This window comes from Rhinoderma darwinii, chromosome 11, assembly GCF_050947455.1.
Source record: "Rhinoderma darwinii isolate aRhiDar2 chromosome 11, aRhiDar2.hap1, whole genome shotgun sequence".
NCBI lineage: Eukaryota > Metazoa > Chordata > Amphibia > Anura > Rhinodermatidae > Rhinoderma > Rhinoderma darwinii.
In genome coordinates this window covers 12,362,068-12,378,989 of record NC_134697.1, presented here as the reverse complement: position 1 = coordinate 12,378,989, position 16,922 = coordinate 12,362,068, and the positions used below count along the sequence as shown (strand labels likewise).

The 16,922-nt window shown below is 45.2% G+C and overlaps 1 protein-coding gene across 1 annotated transcript in view; it reads right to left on the bottom strand.

Annotated features, from left to right (window-relative positions):
* Positions 1-16,922, bottom strand: part of NCAPD2 (non-SMC condensin I complex subunit D2) — a 39,578-nt gene that overhangs the window by 5,693 nt on the left and 16,963 nt on the right. Inside the window, exons 12-23 of the mRNA XM_075842975.1 lie at positions 9,506-9,593; positions 8,854-9,022; positions 8,656-8,771; positions 7,261-7,464; positions 6,993-7,167; positions 5,686-5,770; positions 5,424-5,557; positions 5,206-5,338; positions 4,470-4,554; positions 3,967-4,119; positions 1,990-2,165; positions 1,777-1,882 (exon numbers count right to left, since the gene is read on the bottom strand). Coding sequence (XP_075699090.1) covers positions 1,777-1,882; positions 1,990-2,165; positions 3,967-4,119; positions 4,470-4,554; positions 5,206-5,338; positions 5,424-5,557; positions 5,686-5,770; positions 6,993-7,167; positions 7,261-7,464; positions 8,656-8,771; positions 8,854-9,022; positions 9,506-9,593 — 1,624 coding nt within the window. The remainder of the gene's footprint in view (positions 1-1,776; positions 1,883-1,989; positions 2,166-3,966; positions 4,120-4,469; positions 4,555-5,205; positions 5,339-5,423; positions 5,558-5,685; positions 5,771-6,992; positions 7,168-7,260; positions 7,465-8,655; positions 8,772-8,853; positions 9,023-9,505; positions 9,594-16,922) is intronic.

The window sequence follows — 16,922 nt, the reverse complement described above, 5'->3', positions numbered from 1 at the left end:
CCGGTAAATACGGGTCCTTGGTCACACGTATTCGACCAGTATTTCACCCGTAATTATGGGCACGTTTTCACTGCACTAAATCGGCAGCCCCTTCTCTCTATCAGTGCAGGATAGAGAGAAGGGGCAGCCCTTCCCGCAGTAAAAGTAAAAGAATTTCATACTTACCGGCCGTTGTCTTGGTGACGCGTCCCTCTTTCGGCATCTAGCCCGACCTCCCTGGATGACGCGGCAGTCCATGTGACCGCTGCAGCCTGTGATTGGCTGCAGCCTGTGATTGGCTGCAGCCGTCACTTGGACTGAAACGTCATCCCGGGAGGCCGGACTGGAGGAAGAAGCAGGGAGTTCTCGGTAAGTATGAACTTCTATTTTTTTTACAGGTTGCTGTATATTGTGATCGGTAGTCACTGTCCAGGGGGCAGAAACAGTTACTGCCGATCGCTTAACTCTTTCAGCACCCTGGACAGTGACTATTTACTGACGTCGCCTAGCAACGCTCCCGTAATTACAGGAGCCCCATAAACTTCTATGGGCCTGCCCGTGCCGTAATTACAGCCTGAAATAGGACATGTTCTTTTTTTTTTTTCAACGGCACGGGCACCTTCCCATAAGCATACTGGGAGGTACCCGTGGCCAATAGAAGTCTATGGGCCCGTAATTTGGGCCCGTGATTACGGGCGTTTTTACGTTCGTGTGCATGGGGCATAAGAGAAACAAAAGAAGAGAAAACCTTACAGATGAAGCAAGGACAGAGGCTCAAGGACTCACCGGAATTCAGAAGAACCGGGCAAGATGAGAACGTGGAGTAGCCCGATGCAGCAGTAGTTAAATTGCATTGTATTCCTGATGACGTCATTAACATCAGTTGTGGTCAGTGCAATTGATTGCTGGTGTTTGGCGGGTTTTTTCTTTGTTCTCCTCCCACGCGTGTATTTAAGTTGTTTGTTCTTCCTTGTTTTTACATATTTTTGGCCTGATGAAGACGCAGGTTCTGCGTTGAAACGCGTTGCCCCTTCTTTTACTAAATAAATCCACCTATTATTATTAGTACTCGGCTGATTCTTCCTTTGTGTAGCGCTTTCCCATATCCAATTTTTTTACATATTTTTACCAAAAATCTATATTTATTTTAAATGGTTATTTCTTGCGACACAATAGAACGGATGTCGGTATTTGGATATTGAAAGCTGCAACCTTATTTTATCACTACCTTGATCACCAAGGGTTACCTGCCAGTACATACTTTGTTAGGGGAGTGTTTTTACTTACTATTATTTAATCTACTTACCTATCAGGTTTATCTTGCACCATGTGGCGCGGTGTACGTTTTTTCTCTTCCCAGACACTACAACAGTGTTGTGCCTGTATTCGTACAACTCTACAAGGTGAGCGCGTTACTTCCGTTATTCACTCATCCGTCTTTCATTCGTTTTGATCGATGTGGCGCTTTGTGTCAATTTTTTTATTTTAGATTCACAACTGGGGGAGCAGGGACACGTTGCCAGGAGAGCGCCAGGACAGGTACTGTAACTTTTTTTTCTATTGGGAAACTGCAGAATTTGATGCAAATTCCAATTGAAATGGACTTCCCCCATTGAACTCAATGGAGAAATTCTGCAACGCACGCACGGCGATTCCGCCACATAATTTGACACGCTGCAGTTTTCTAATTCTGTGCAGAACTTTTCTGCAGCGGGGATGAGCTTTGATAAAATCTCATTCACTTTGCTGCTACTGTAATACAAAGCCCCAAAGTTTACAGGTTTATGTCCCACTTACCATTAAGCAGCTCCTTGTCACAAACTCGCTGTATGAGCTCGGCCTCTGCATCATCCGCGGACGCACCAACCAGACCCAGATCTTCCTCCTCCAAACTCTCATTCCCCTATACAGGAGACAGCCAAGAAATGTAGGATCTTCCTCCAATCTGACCTCCTCCCTCTTAGTATTATAAATGATATTCAGACAAGAAGACGAGTAGCACGCGCGCACCTTACTCTTCCTGTGTTTGTTCTTTCCCAATTTTTCTGCCTCCTGTTCCTCCTTCAAGACTCTCCTCCTCCTCAGTTCTGCACTAACTGTACACTCCAAATACACCACAAGCTGCAGTGCAACATCTCCGGCCAGGGACAGCAGGTGGGTGAGGAGAAAGGCCGGCAACGTGGATGCTGAAGATGGCAGATTGAACAATTTCATGAAGAAATACCAACAAAACTGATCTTTCAAGAATATTTAATCAGCACCACCAACAGAATTAAGCCAAAAACTGCCAAACCTACGGCCTCAGAACAAGCTACGAGTGCAACCACTTCTTAAAGGGCATGTCCATCTTTCAAGCAAACATTTTTTATTTTTTTTAAATAAATCAATGTTTTAAGTGAATTGAAACAACTTTCAAATGGACATATTGAAAACTTTTTCTTTCTTTTAAAGATACAGCTTTTATGTATCGTGTATACATGGAATTGGCTTTGATGGAACGATACAGCGATCAGCTCGGCTGAACTTCGATTGGTCTTATTATCAGGATCACGTGTGTCAGCTTTCAGCCGAGCAACCAGCTCAGTTGTACGGACGGCCGCAGCTTCTATGTGTATACCTGGACACAATCTTAAAACTTCTATTTTAAAATTGCTCCTTTTTTTTTTTTTTTTTTTTTTTAAGTGGTTTCAAATCACATTGAAAATAAATTAACGTTTTGATTCAAAAGGTGTGCATAGCCTTTAAAGGCGGAGGTCTCAGATCTTGCAGGTGCTGGAGGTCTGGGTTAGGGAGTCTGCATTGCTTTATTGGTAGTCATTCTGAGAATGTCTGTATAACAGTGTAGCAAAGCATTCACAATTCTCTTGGTTGTCATTGGAAACAGTCGACAAGCTTGTTATAAACTGACAACTCCCTAACAGCCGAGCTACGATTTTTATCTAAATGACTTAAGTTATTCTGCAGAATGGTTAGGTGACAGTGGCAGAAGGAAAGGCCACTGTGCGCAAAAGATCTGAAAATGCAGCGGCTTTCACCCATGGTCTGCTATGAACTTGATCAAAGCCCAAAAACGAAGGCACAGGTTAGAATGCAACGCATTGTGTTCTTTGCGGTCCCCATACACAGATCACTTATAACTTATTATATGGCAGCAGTTCATTAGATCACCGCTGCCATTCATATAACTAATCTCTCTGCCACAGAGAATCCTGTGATGTCATCGATGCCCTACTGAAATGGTGCTAATTATTTTAGTTACATCACAGTACAGGGTCAGGGTGACAGCCTAATCCTGAAGATAAGAAAAATGAAGTCTAATTACGGGCATCGGCGCCAGGCTGAAGAGGAACAGGAACGGAGTCAAGTGAGTAGGATCTAGGAGATCTTTTATTGAGAAGACGACGCGTTTCTGGACCGGACTGGTCCCTTAGTCAGGTCGGTATACAATGTATAAGTTTGTATACCGACCTGTCGAAGGGACCAGTCCGGTCCAGAAACGCGTCGTCTTCTCAATAAAAGATCTCCTAGATCCTACTCACTTGACTCCGTTCCTGTTCCTCTTCAGCCTGGTGCCGATGCCCGTAATTGGACTTCATTTTTCTTCTCATCTTGACTCATACCTTGTCCCAGGTACTAAGGATTTAGCACCAAGGGACTGCAGTGGGTGGCAGCCAGCAATCTACACTTCACCACCTCACAAATAGTCTCGGAGGAGCGCCGCCAACCCCTCACCCTTTTTGCTGTACTAACCAATCCTGAAGATGGCTCTTTGCACAGAAACGGGCCGTACCAAAAGAGGCAAATGGACGAATTTACATAAGGCGGGCGGGCGGCAGGGGCAAAACTACAACAATAGTTCTGGCAGGACAATCGGTTCTTCAAGAAAGAACGTTACGGCCTGTAAATGCTCTCAAAATAACCCGCTTGTATATTATGTATGACCATTACCAGTGATTGACATCCCAGATTGCACATCCACCAACTCACCTTCCTCTCGGCTGTTGAATTCCTGCAGGACCCGTTGGCTGCATCTCTGCAAGACGTCTGCACTGATTTCCTCAGGTTCTTCCCCCAGCTCATACACCAGCTTGATCGCCGTCTCCTTGAAGGTTAACCAGTGCAGATTCTGCTGAGTGATGCCTGACAAACAAATAGTATGATGAAGGGGATATAAAAATAAAATGATAAACACAGGCGATATAGTGTTAAATCGGTTACAGATCAATGATGGATTACGCCAAAGGATTAATCATTTCTGAAATCAAGTCCTTTGGAAATATCCGCACTGACAATCCCTACAACATTGAGCACGAGGTCAGACTAGCGAGCGTTTAGACGGGGCAATTGTACCCATAAATGTAAGTAATAAAACATCATACGGATTTCTATATTTTAGTAGGGTTGTCACGGTGATAAGACCCCTTTAAAAATGCAATTTAGATATTTCCAATACGTAGTGATCGGCTGCGCCACCCAACTAGGACACTCACCGCCAACCACCGCTTCAGTCAGATTTTGGAAAAGGCAATGATCCCTTGAAAGACGAAGAGGTGGCGATTTTTTCCCAAGAGTGGACTGAGGAAAAAGGAAAAAAAAAAAAAAAAAAGTCGTCTCGGGTGAGATGTAAAGTCCCTAAAGCCCCAACTACAAGTTTCATGGTTTATGATATTGAACACAAGCAAGCGGATCAATTTGCTCCCACTGACACGGAATTATTAGGGCTCGTTCACACTGACCCATTGATTTCAATTGGGGCATTCACATGTATTGTTTTTTGCGCAGCGAGTGTCGGTTGCGGGAAACTCACTGCATGTCCCATATCGGTGCGTTTTCATGCAGCTAGTCGCCCATTGAAGTCAATGCATATTCGTGTGCGGTCCATGTTTCACACATAGATGACATTGAAAACAAAAAAAAAAAAAACGCTTGCAAGCGCGTGACAGAAATGCCACACGCAAAACACACTGACGCAAAACCGCAACGCACAGATTTACGCACGTTTTTTTTCCACGCGTATATCTGTCACGCTCGTGTGAATGTAGCCTTATTTGCAACATGAACGTGTGAGCATCATGATACCCAGTTCAAAACGCGTGCCATACACCAACCAAAATCACATTAAAAATACGCAGCCAGGGGACGAACGCCACGGAAGGAGCGGTTTTTGCACATGGGGCTTTGAGCGCTCGTGACCGAACATACCCAAGACGGACATAAAACACGAACCTTGCGGCCATCTGTGATTTTCAGGATGCAGTTACAGACTTCTTGAGCCAGCTGGTAATCTTTTGGCGCCTCTTGACCCAACCCCACGGTCACCAGAGTTTCCAAGTTACTAAGTACAATCTCTCGTTGGCCTCTTAAATAAAAAGGCAGAGACACGTTAAACACGAAGAAATGTATAAAATCGGATATTAAAGGAATTCTACGTTGCAGGAACTCACCGTGACATCATTCCCAGCAGCAGGACAGCCGCGCGACGCTCCACGCTAGAGCCGGACACCTTAAGGGTAAACTTCTCCCAGAGCAGCTGGGTCACAGACGGGCGAATCTCACCCTTTTGTACAAACTCCAAAACCTAAAAATACAGAGAAGAGTAAAAAAATATACATCCTTAAAAATTCAGATTTATAAAAGTTTCACATTAAGGCAAGAGCATTTAAAACTGGACGACGGGCGCAATATATAAAATCACGGAATACTTACTATCTCCTCCAAAGACTGGATCATTCCAGCAGACGAGTCTACCATAAGCAACGACAGATTGTGAATCAAATTCTGAGCCTTCACCCTGAAGAGAAAAAAAAATAAAAAATTATATATATATATATAGACACACACACACACACACACACACACACACACACACACACACACAAATATATTATTACATACACATTTTAACCCCTTCAGGACGGAGCCATTTGCTCTTTTTATTTTTCGTTTTTCTGTCAATAGAGCGGTGTGAGGGCTTATTTTTTGTGGGAGGAGTTGTAGTTTCTATTGGTAGCATTTCAAGTACCATATAATGTACCGGAAAACTGAAAAAAATAGATGAAAATATTTGCGGGCTGATATTGGGAAAAAAACAAACAAACTGCGAATCCGATTGTTTGTTGGGTTTTGTTTTTACAGCTTTCACCGTGCGGTAAAAACGACAACTTAACTTTATTGTTCTGTGGCTCAATACGATTATATATGTGTGTATGTATATATGTGTGTATGTGTATGTATATATATTACTACTTTTAAAAGAAAAAAAAAAAAATATATAGTTTTGTGCCGCCACATTCTGAGAGCCATAATTTTTTTCCCTAGATTAAGCGCTCACACTGCTCATTGTTTGCGGCACAAGCTGTAGTTTTTATCGGTACCGTTTTTTGGCACATACAACTTATTGATGATTTTTTATTCCATTTTTTTTTTTGACCAAACAAAAAAATATTGCGATTTTGTCATTTTACGGCGTTCAGCTGCGTGTTGCATATCGCTATATTAGAATAGTTCAGACTTTTACGGATGCAGCGATACTAATTTTTTCCTCTTTTCTTACATTACTCTAGAGGAAAAATGGGGATTTTTTTGTACTTACATATTTCCCAATTTTTATTTTTTTTACAGTTTTAGCCCCCCTAGGGGACAGTAAGTAGCGATCGTTGGATTGCTGGTACAATACACTGCAATTCTAAAGTATCGTATTAGGGCTTAGCAGAGGCAGAGTGAAGGCAGTGCTGGGGGCCTTCATTAGGCCCCTGGGCTGCCATGACAACTGTCGTCACCACTCGATCTCATTGCAGGGGGGGGGGGGGCCTTCTTTCAACGCCTCAGATGCTGCGATCACGATTGACCACAGCATTTGGGAGGTTAAACAGTCAGGTACAACGTGATCGCCGTTCCTGGCTGTTAGTCCCGAGCGTCAGCTATAAAAACCCGCAGGGTATGGAGCGCGCTCCAAACATCACCCCATTGTTCAACGAACACCATAACGCGTTACTACACAAAGCACTAGTTACCTTTCAGGTTCTGAGCCGGCACAAAGATAAAGCTGCCGATATGCATTAACCACAGCGTCACGAACTCCAGGCTCCTTGGACCATATGAGAGGCAGCATGCGGCGTACCCCAATTACAGCCTGAGGTACCCCAAATTGTGAAACCGTCACAAAGAACTCGATGACTTCCTGCACCACTGTAAAACGTTTGTAGCAGTTATTGCGTCAGTAGGAATTTCCTTAAAAAAAGAAAAAAAAACACTTCTCAAAATGAAAAAGCGTGCACTTACCCGAGGACGCCGCCTCATACATCATCTTGCTTATAATATCAATGGCTTCCTCTATCTTGACTGCAAAATGGTGCGCATCAGTCAAGTACTGCACCAACATGCCCTGCTTGGTCAGCTCGGACTTCTGCTCATCCGATGTTTCAGACGTGGCTTCTGCTGGTGCAACTTGCTCCTCATTTGTGGACTCCGAGTCTTTGTCCTTTGCTGGAGGTTGTAAAACGAGGAGAAAAAATAAAAAATATTAAAATTAGATGATCTATTAAAATGGATTGTACCCGCTAAAGTGATGACATCACCAGCATAACTTACTGATCGGTGGAGGTCCCACCGCACAGTCACCTACAATCATAAACATGGTTTCTCCCGCCCAGCCTTCCGCTATGCAGGGAACTACAACAGGCCCATTCACTTGAGGGGGGGGGGGGGGGGACCTATAGTTTTTAGTTGTAAGGATGGAGCTTGGTCTTTGATCTTTTATTTATAACATTGTGCTGCTCATTAGGTCATGAGACATTTGGTGGACAGGAAGGAAGACTGTAGAAGGCAAAGTCCAGACTCCGCAGATGTGCAGTGCCGATTCTGCCCCGCAAAAGTTTAAAGTAGAACGCAAATAGAGGGGGGGATTTATTTAAAACCAGGAAATATAGAGCGGATACGAGAGCACGTTACAGTTTTGATTGGTCAGCAACGAGCTCATTCGGTTGAGGAAATGCCACAGATTTTCTCATCTGGACCCGGCCTGAACCCCCTGCCTTCTCTATGGAGAGTCCGGTTGTAGGATAGCCGGCTCTCCGCTCTAGCAGCTGTAGGCTTCGTAAGGACGTTTAGAAACTAATCGCTGCAGAGTGTTATGTGGAGCAGCCGGACGTTGCGATCTGCGAGCCGTTAAGAGGACTCCAGTTTGACAGAAGGCTTACACATTGTAAAAATGAGAAGTTCTGTAACTTTGTAGTTTTAATTTGAATTCATCATATCCAAAATATTTGCTTGCTGTCGGTGAACAGAAGAAATAACGAATAGCAAAATAGGAAGGCAGCGAACGGGTGACAGAGACAAAAGCACAAACTGCAGTTTGCCGGGTCACCAGCGGGACTAGACAATGAGAACATCAGAAAGTCCGGGGCCGGGTCACTCACTACTAGTCACTTATAATGATAATGTGGGCTATAGCAGTTCTGCCGTTTGAAGTCGTTATAAGTTGTATAAAGTTAGATTATACGGTTAAGGAAAGTTAAAATTAAAATCACTAGATTACATTAGAAAACCATGTACAGGCAGCCTCCCCCCCCCCCCCCCCTACACTGTGGGTTTTCTCCAGTTTAATTTCTCTAACGTGCATGTAGTACGGAATTTTATTTCATAATTGAGGCAGAAAACTTCTATCCAATTCAATACCAGTAAAGATTTTTTCCAAAATGCTTGTCAACTCTGCATTCTCCTCCTGCGCCACTGAAAACAGAGGGTCTTCTGGGAAAAGAGATACTCCTTTCATTACTAGGCGGATGGCATTTCTGCAAACAGAATAGAAGCATTAAAAAAATAAAAATAAAATAGTCAAGTCAGCGTTCCAGGACTTTTAAATAAGCGACTGACTTGTAACTGGTGCTCTTCAGGAGGATCAAGATGCGCTGACACAGCTGCTGGGCAGAATCCACCTCTTCTTCACTGTCATCTTCATGGTCCTCTTGTTCTAGGGCATCCAGGGTTCCTTGCAGTTCAGGCAGCATGGCTTCCCATTCCTCCTCCGCAGAGATAATCACCACTAAAGTGAACAGAACATTTTCTAAATGGTCAGACCAGCAATGAACCAGAAACAGACAAGGACGACGTTGGGAAACCGTGACATAAGGAACAGAAAAAGGGGTTTTCCCACCAGGGACATTTAGGACATATCGACATCACCTATCTCTAGAACGGGGCCCCCTAAACCGCGTTCTACCACCTTCTGCTCTCACCTCCCAGCCACTTCCTGACTTTATGGTCAGAAGTTACGAAAGCAGCGTAAGTCCCATAGTAGTGAATGGCAGTTGCGGAAGCAGCGTAGCATGCGAGCTATGCTGTTTCCGTTACTATTCGGTTCTATGGGACTGACGGAAACAGTAGCTCAGCGGTTTCCTTCTTTCCCGTTCTAGAGATAGGGGCAGGTCCCAGAGGTGGGACCTGCATCTGACATATCGTGTGAATGTCAAATGTCCCTGGTGGAAAAACCCCTTTAAGGCACCCAAACATAAGATAAAGGACCCACCTGGCGGCTTTTCTCTTTGTTTATCTTGAAGTTCCTTCAACTTTTTTGTCTCTTTTTCCAGAGGAGCTTTTAAGTCGACGCTGCTGAGCTGCAAAACAAAATCATAAAATCTCAGCAATGATCTGATTACTGGTCAACAGAATCAACCACATCACATTATTAAAACCCTGGTGGAGAGAAACAGAGGACTGGTTAGAAGTTGCTGCCAATGGAAGGCGAACCATAAACCAAAAGCGCTCGCTCCTCCTGCACAGACTATTCCCCTCCTGCAGACACAGCCATTCAGTTTCATCTTCGATATCCCAGCTTTTGCAGGTCTTATTTTAGTACTTTTTCTCTTTCCCTTCTAGGCAGAAACCAGACGACGCGGCCTCCCTGATGATCACCTCTGACGAGGAGGAGGGATTAGGAAAGAATGGCCCCATACACAGCCAACCTCTCACTGTCTGGATCTTCAGCCCCCTTCTCCCATCTCATCGGAGCCGCTCCTGAGCTAGCCCATCAGTTTTAGTTTCTGCTCCCCCGGCTGAGCATGCTCTCATGGTCAGATGACGTGGCCCAACCGCTGCTGAATGTGGAGCCCCCGGCTTCTTCAGGTCTACTAAGTATTGGCCCACCACCTCACGGTCTTGCTGCACTAGCAAATTTACACCGCAGCTCCAGTACGGCTTGGTAGGCCGTACTCTCACCTCCAGGCGGCAATTTCACAATCCAGCTGTAATATCAATTTAGGCCCAGGGTCCACTGCGATTATGTGGCCCCCGTGGCATCCACTATATCAACCCCCAGCGCCAGTTTTTTTTGCAGTGGGCGTGGATTTCTCCTCCAGCTGTTGCCACACTGTGCAGTCTTAGGCTGGGTTCACACGACCTATTTTCAGGCGTAAACGAGGCGTATTATACCTCGATTTACGCCTGAAAATAGGGCTCCAATACGTCGGCAAACATCTGCCCATTCATTTGAATGGGTTTGCCGACGACCTTCTATACATTACATGCGGGACACTTATATACATTACATGCGGGACACTTCTTTGGACGTAATTTGAGCCGTTCTTCATTGATTTCAATGAACAACAACCTCTAAATTACGGCCGTCAATGACGCCTCGCTAAATACGAGGACGAGCAATTACGGAGCGGTTTTCTCCTGAAAACAGCTCCGTAATTTCAGACGTAAATGCAGTTTGCTTGTGCACATCCCCTTATTCTGTCAGTCCCCTGTTTTGGTGCACAAGTACAGAAAGGGGCCCCTGCCACGTCCTTCTAGGCAGTGTTACTTTCTCCATCTGCCTATGGTTCAGAAATTCTGGCCCGGCAACCTAAGGCCCCCGCATCAGAACATCATGCAACATTACGGTATTACCAGCCTAATCTGACTTCTAACATTGTATTGAACCCAGTTGTTCCCTTACTAGGCAGCCATTGCAAGTACCAGATTGCTAAATTACCTCCTTACACAGGCAGAGTAATTGTGCTAATGCCAGGGATGTCACGATACCAGAATTAGGACTTAGATACCGATACTTTGTTTAGTATTGCGATTTTGATACCAATTCGATACTTTGCCAACAGTAATAAAAAAAAAAAGAAGTTCTTTCTTTTTCTGTTGTGAGGCGCGAGGTGCGATGATGAATTTAACCTCCATGTGCCTCACATTAATAGTAATTAACCCCATCATGTCTCTCAGTCATAATGGGTTAATGTGTGAGGTACATGATGGGGTTAATTACTATTAATGTGAGGCACATGGAGGTTAAAATCATCATCGCACCTCGCGCCTCACAATAAGTGATAGAAAGCCGTGTTTATGTTATTTTTTTACAACGTACACATCATAAATGATGCAAAAAAATAGTTGTGCCGGTAATTACGGCCGCGCCAATCACGAATGTGTGTATTATGTAGAGACTTATTCTAATGTTTATTGTAAAAAAGGTGAATGTGGATTTTTTTTAAATTTAACATTACTTTGTTTTGGCTTTATTTTTTAAACTTTAATGTACCGGCATATCTATATACTGATAGCACACAGGCATATATCTATATACTGATAGTACACAGGCATATATCTATATACTGATAACACACAGGCATATATCTATATACTGATAGTACACAGGCATATATCTATATACTGATAGTACACAGGCATATATCTATATACTGATAGTACACAGGCATATATCTATATACTGATAGCACACAGGCATATATCTATATACTGATAGCACACAGGCATATATCTATATACTGATCGCACACAGGCATATATCTATATACTGATAGTACACAGGCATATATCTATATACTGATAGCACACAGGCATATATCTATATACTGATAGTACACAGGCATATATCTATATACTGATAGCACACAGGCATATATCTATATACTGATAGTACACAGGCATATATCTATACACTGATAGTACACAGGCATATATCTATATACTGATAGCACACAGGCAGTTGTTAGGACATACCCAAGTATGCCCCATCAACAGGAAATATGGTAGGACAGCCCTGGGGTCCTTCAATGGAACCTGGGCTGTCTGCCCATATATGGTATGTCCCTCAATCGCGTCAGAGGAATTCCGTGTGACGCAATCCAAGGGGCATCCCCCCCTTCTCACTTTCCCCTGAATGCTGCAGTCAGCTGTGATCGCAGCATTCACGGGAAGAACGGTGGAGTGTTTTCTCTGATCTCCGCCAGCGGGGGTGCGGCTGTGTAATACAGTCATTGCGCCGCTCCTGACAGGAAGTGCGCGCGCCGACACTGCACTAATGAGCGGTGGTTCAGACACTGAAGACAGAACATGGGGGTGTTTTGCAGTGCACCCGCCATGTTCTGTTTTCACTGCCGCCGCTCATTAGTGCAGCGCTGGTCGCATCCCATCATCCTGACCCCGCACACTTATCAGGACTCCGGAGCACGGCAATGACTATCACACAGCCGCAGCCCCGCTCTCATACATTCATGTGTTAGCTGTGTGGCCGCACAGCTAAGTATCGAAATACATGAAATAACGGTATCGAACAGTTTGGGGATGCAGCGTATTGAAGTTTCGATTCATCGTGCATCCCTAGCTAATGCTTGACATTGCCTGGCCATAGCTGTGTAGCCGTCACATTATCTACTTTCCATAGGCAACGGGTTAATGTTATTGCTAGGCTTTGTACCGGACATGGCTACGTGGTCGTTTACAGACATCAGAACACCACATTACCTCCTATTGGCGGAGTAATTGTGTTATTGCAGACGACCTTCTTTTTTCTAGACTACTAAATTTTTTAGTGTTTGCTCTAGGTGCAACACTAAGGGTAAGTGCACACGATAACGACAATTATGGCTGAAATTACAGAGCTGTTCTTCATTGAAGTCAATGAAAAACGGCTCAAATTACGTCCCAAGAAGTGTCCTGCACTTCTTTGACGCTGTTATTTTACGCGTCATCTTTTGACAGCGACGCATAAAATTACAGGTCGTCGGCACAGTACAGATGTTTGCCGACATATTTGAGCCGTGTTTTCAGGCGTAATTCGAGGTGTAAAACGCCTCGTTTACGCCTGAAAATAGGTAGTGTGAACCCAGCCTCAGTGCAACGTGGTTAGCAATCTGTGGGACTGATTTGCAGGGCAGAGGTGTCAAGACTGTGACCCTCCTACTCCTGGATCGTTGTCTGGACACTGTCCTAATTTTTGGCAGCGGCGGATCTTCCTAGATCTGCTTAAGATATCAGACATCCTGAGCCGCCGCCTGTGTCCTTACCCGAATGCTGCATTCTACATATCAAGTCTTTAAAAAAAATAAAAAATAAAAATAAAGATAAAGAGCCTGGTGTGATTCTCTCCTAGACCCTCAATGGTCAGTGTCTCTTGAACAGAAGTTCACACTGATGCCCCCTCAGTGCGAGAACAGATTTCAGGGCTGTCATGCGGGACAGCCTCATCACTGCAGATCTAGGCCCCTGCACCTTCCACTCTAGTTAGGAGGGTTTCTCCTTTGAGTATTATTGGCACGCAACACTGCCCTTCAAAGGATGGACAGCTGATCCAGCTTCCATGGTTCCTCGCAAAAGTCTCCTTTGCCGACTCCTGTTTCTCTGGTCGAAGACTGGACAAGGTGACCTGAGGCTCCTAGAAGCAAGAGCTCCCACGTGCCCCAGAATAAAGAGACGCTTAGAGGACCCAGCTCTGCCTGATGGTCAGCCCTCTCAGGCCGGCTTGAGTGGTGGGCAGGCACCTTCACTTTCAGTGCTTTTGGATCAACCTCATCTCAGATGCTATGATGTAGGCTCTTCAGGCTACAAGATCGGGCTTGTTTCCTGCCCCCAGCCTGCTTTTATGTCTGTTCCTCCTAGCATCACACTGTGCACCCCCTTCTCCAGGGCATAATTATACCACTGCCCCAGGAGAACAGTTTTTTGACATCTCTTTACTCTAGTCTTTGCGAGGTCCACAAGCAGGAAGGGGCTGGCCACCGAATCCTGGATCACAGGCCTCATGCACACGACCGTAAAAACACCCGTTATTGCGGGTCGTTATTACGACCCGCAATAACGGGCTCATAGGCTTCTGTTAGCCACGGGTACCTTCCCGTTTGCTCACGGGAAGGTACCCGTGCCGTTAAAAAAAGATAGAACATGCCCTATTTCATGCCGTAATAACGGCACGGGCATCCCATAGAAGTCTATGGGGCTCCCGTAATCATGGGTGGCTGCGTGTGTTCACCCGTGATTACGGGAGCGTTGCGAGGTGAGGCGAGGTCAGGGGACTACCCGGTCTGCAGGCCACAGCCCAGTGGCGTAACTACCGCCGGGACTACAATGAAAACTATGGCAGAGCGGGGAGGTATCTCCCCGCTCTGCCATAAACAAAAGACATGTATCCCCTATCCTGTAAAAAATAAAAATAAAAGACGTTCATACTTACCGACAACTTCCTGCTTCCTCCAGTCCGGTCTCCCGCCCGTTGCCTTGGTGACGCGTCCCTCTCGACATCCGGGCCGACGTCCTGGATGACGTTTCAGGCCATGTGACCGCTGCAGCCAATCACAGGTCAATCACAGGCTGCAGCGGTCACATGGACTGCCGCGTCATCCAGGGATGTCGGGCTGGATGTGAAGAGAGGGACGCGTCACCAAGACAACGGCCGGGTAAGTATGAATTTCTTTAACTTTTATTACAGAAAAGGCTGTCCCTTCTCTCTATCCTGCACTGATAGAGAGAAGGGGCTGCCGATTAGTGCAGTGCTATTTTGCTGCCAAAAACGTGCTCGTAAATACGGGTGGAATACGTGTGACACCGGACCCATATTTACGAGCACGGGTTCGTAAATACTGGTGCAAAACGGGTGGAATACGTGTGACACCGGACCCGTATTTACGGGTGTGAAAAAATACGGTCGTGTGCATGAGGCCTAAGAGTATCAATTTTTTTGTAAGGGTCGGACTGGCCATTTCAGATGGAGTCACTGAGGACAGTGATCGAATTTTCTCTGTGGTGCTTATTGGTCTCCACATCCCAATAGGTCCAGTCCACTGGTGCTCATCGGCTTCCCTTCAGCCTAACTTCTGCTCCTCCAGTCCTCTCGAAAGATACCGGCTACAGTCATTGTAGTACTCTGGTAAAAGTATTTCAGTCATACTATACCTGGACGACATCCTGGTGAAGACCCTCTCTCGTTTCCAAAACCAGGACAGACTTCATATCCTTCGGCTTCTAGCTCGCACCATCCAGCCGTATTTACTCTAGTGTCTTCCCGGGAGTTCCTCCTCCATGGAAGCCTTCCCCTACAGCCAGCGTCACACTTGCATGCTTCATTAGGCAATTCTGGCCATAAAGTATCAATAATCCTGTTCTTCCCTGGCAAAAGTGTTGTGCACCCTCGTAGGGCTCTCCTCCCCAACTATTAACCAGGCCTGCTTGTTTCCAATTTTTTCTTCACTGGATGCTTCCATCCAGTCTGACAACAACTGCCGTTATCACATGCCATCAAGGTAACACTGCTCAGTGTTTCCAGAAAGCCACGTTCCATCTCTGTGGCCCACATGCCGGTAGTACTCCACTGGATAGCCGACTTCCTCAGCAAGAGTCTAGACCCAGGCCAGTATCTCATTCATCCTTTGGCAACAGACGCTCTGGTCATTCTGCATGAGTTCTTCCGAATGTACATCTTTCCTCTCCTACCTCTTCTCTCCGGGATCTTCAGGTGGCGTGAGGAAGACGACATCTCTATCGTGGTGGCACCAGACTTGCTTTGTTGGCTCTGGCCGCCCACATTCATGTTTTTATGTATTTTAATCAGTTATATTTTTTATTTTATTTAAAGTTTAAAGTATACAACATTAAGAAAGGAGCACAAAAACACAACCTCACATTGTACAAATATAGAATCAAAGATGACATGCAGCATCCATAGAGGTTATGGCATATAGTGCAGGGCTACACATTATCCACCTTCGCATTGCGCTACAAACGTTCGTAGTAATCTCCATCCCTCAGAAAAGAGGCGACTTCATGATATTCACTCCAGAAGCCTCTAATACAAACCTCTCTACCCTCCCTCCAGATGAGCAGAGATTTCCTCAAGAATCCGATCAATATCAGCACGTGGTTTTGTTTTTTTAACTTGGGAGTTCCTTATAGAATTGATTCATAATACCTGCGGGCTCACAAATCACATCTCCATTGGGCACATTTTAAACATGATAAGCCATTAAGCAATTTCTGTTGTGGCCAATTTCCGTCATCTGTCTTAGAGATGACCGACTCTCAGCAGAGTCTTCCAGCTTTTTAGAGTCCCTACGTTTGATGCCATGAATTGTCAAACCACAGCCCTCAGGGTTTATCAAAATTGAAACCATGCTAAAGGCCAGAGGACCTTCCCCCGTCTCAAATTTACCATAGGACCGTGAAGTTTTTAAATCAAATAGCTTTTATTGAAATTTTACAACCAGAAAAAATAAATAGGAAATTTCCATCCTCGCCCCCGAAGACAAGTAAATACAACAGCGCGTCAGAACGGCCGACCTTGAAATCTTGCTGGTCCATCTTTGTCTTGGATTTAGATTCCTCCTGGATGCGCAGACTTTTCTCCAGGGACACCGATCGCACCCCCCTCAACTTCTAGGGACTTTAACCTGGTCCTTGAGCCACGCAGTGGTCCCATTTTAAGCCTCTGCATGAGATCTGACATCTTTAAAGGCAAGCTTTTTCAGCAGAGGTTTCTTCAACCTGAAGTGTGAGTTGGCAGCTTCCTCCTGCCGTTCTCCATTCAGTTCCCACCTTCGAGCAAAAGGTGGCATCTATCATCGTAGAACGTGCTCAACAACATCTGGATACGGCCACAGTCCTTCGGCTCAGTCTGTTTCAGTCTCCTTCCACCGGTCCAACTCCTTGCCGAGCGGCTTACA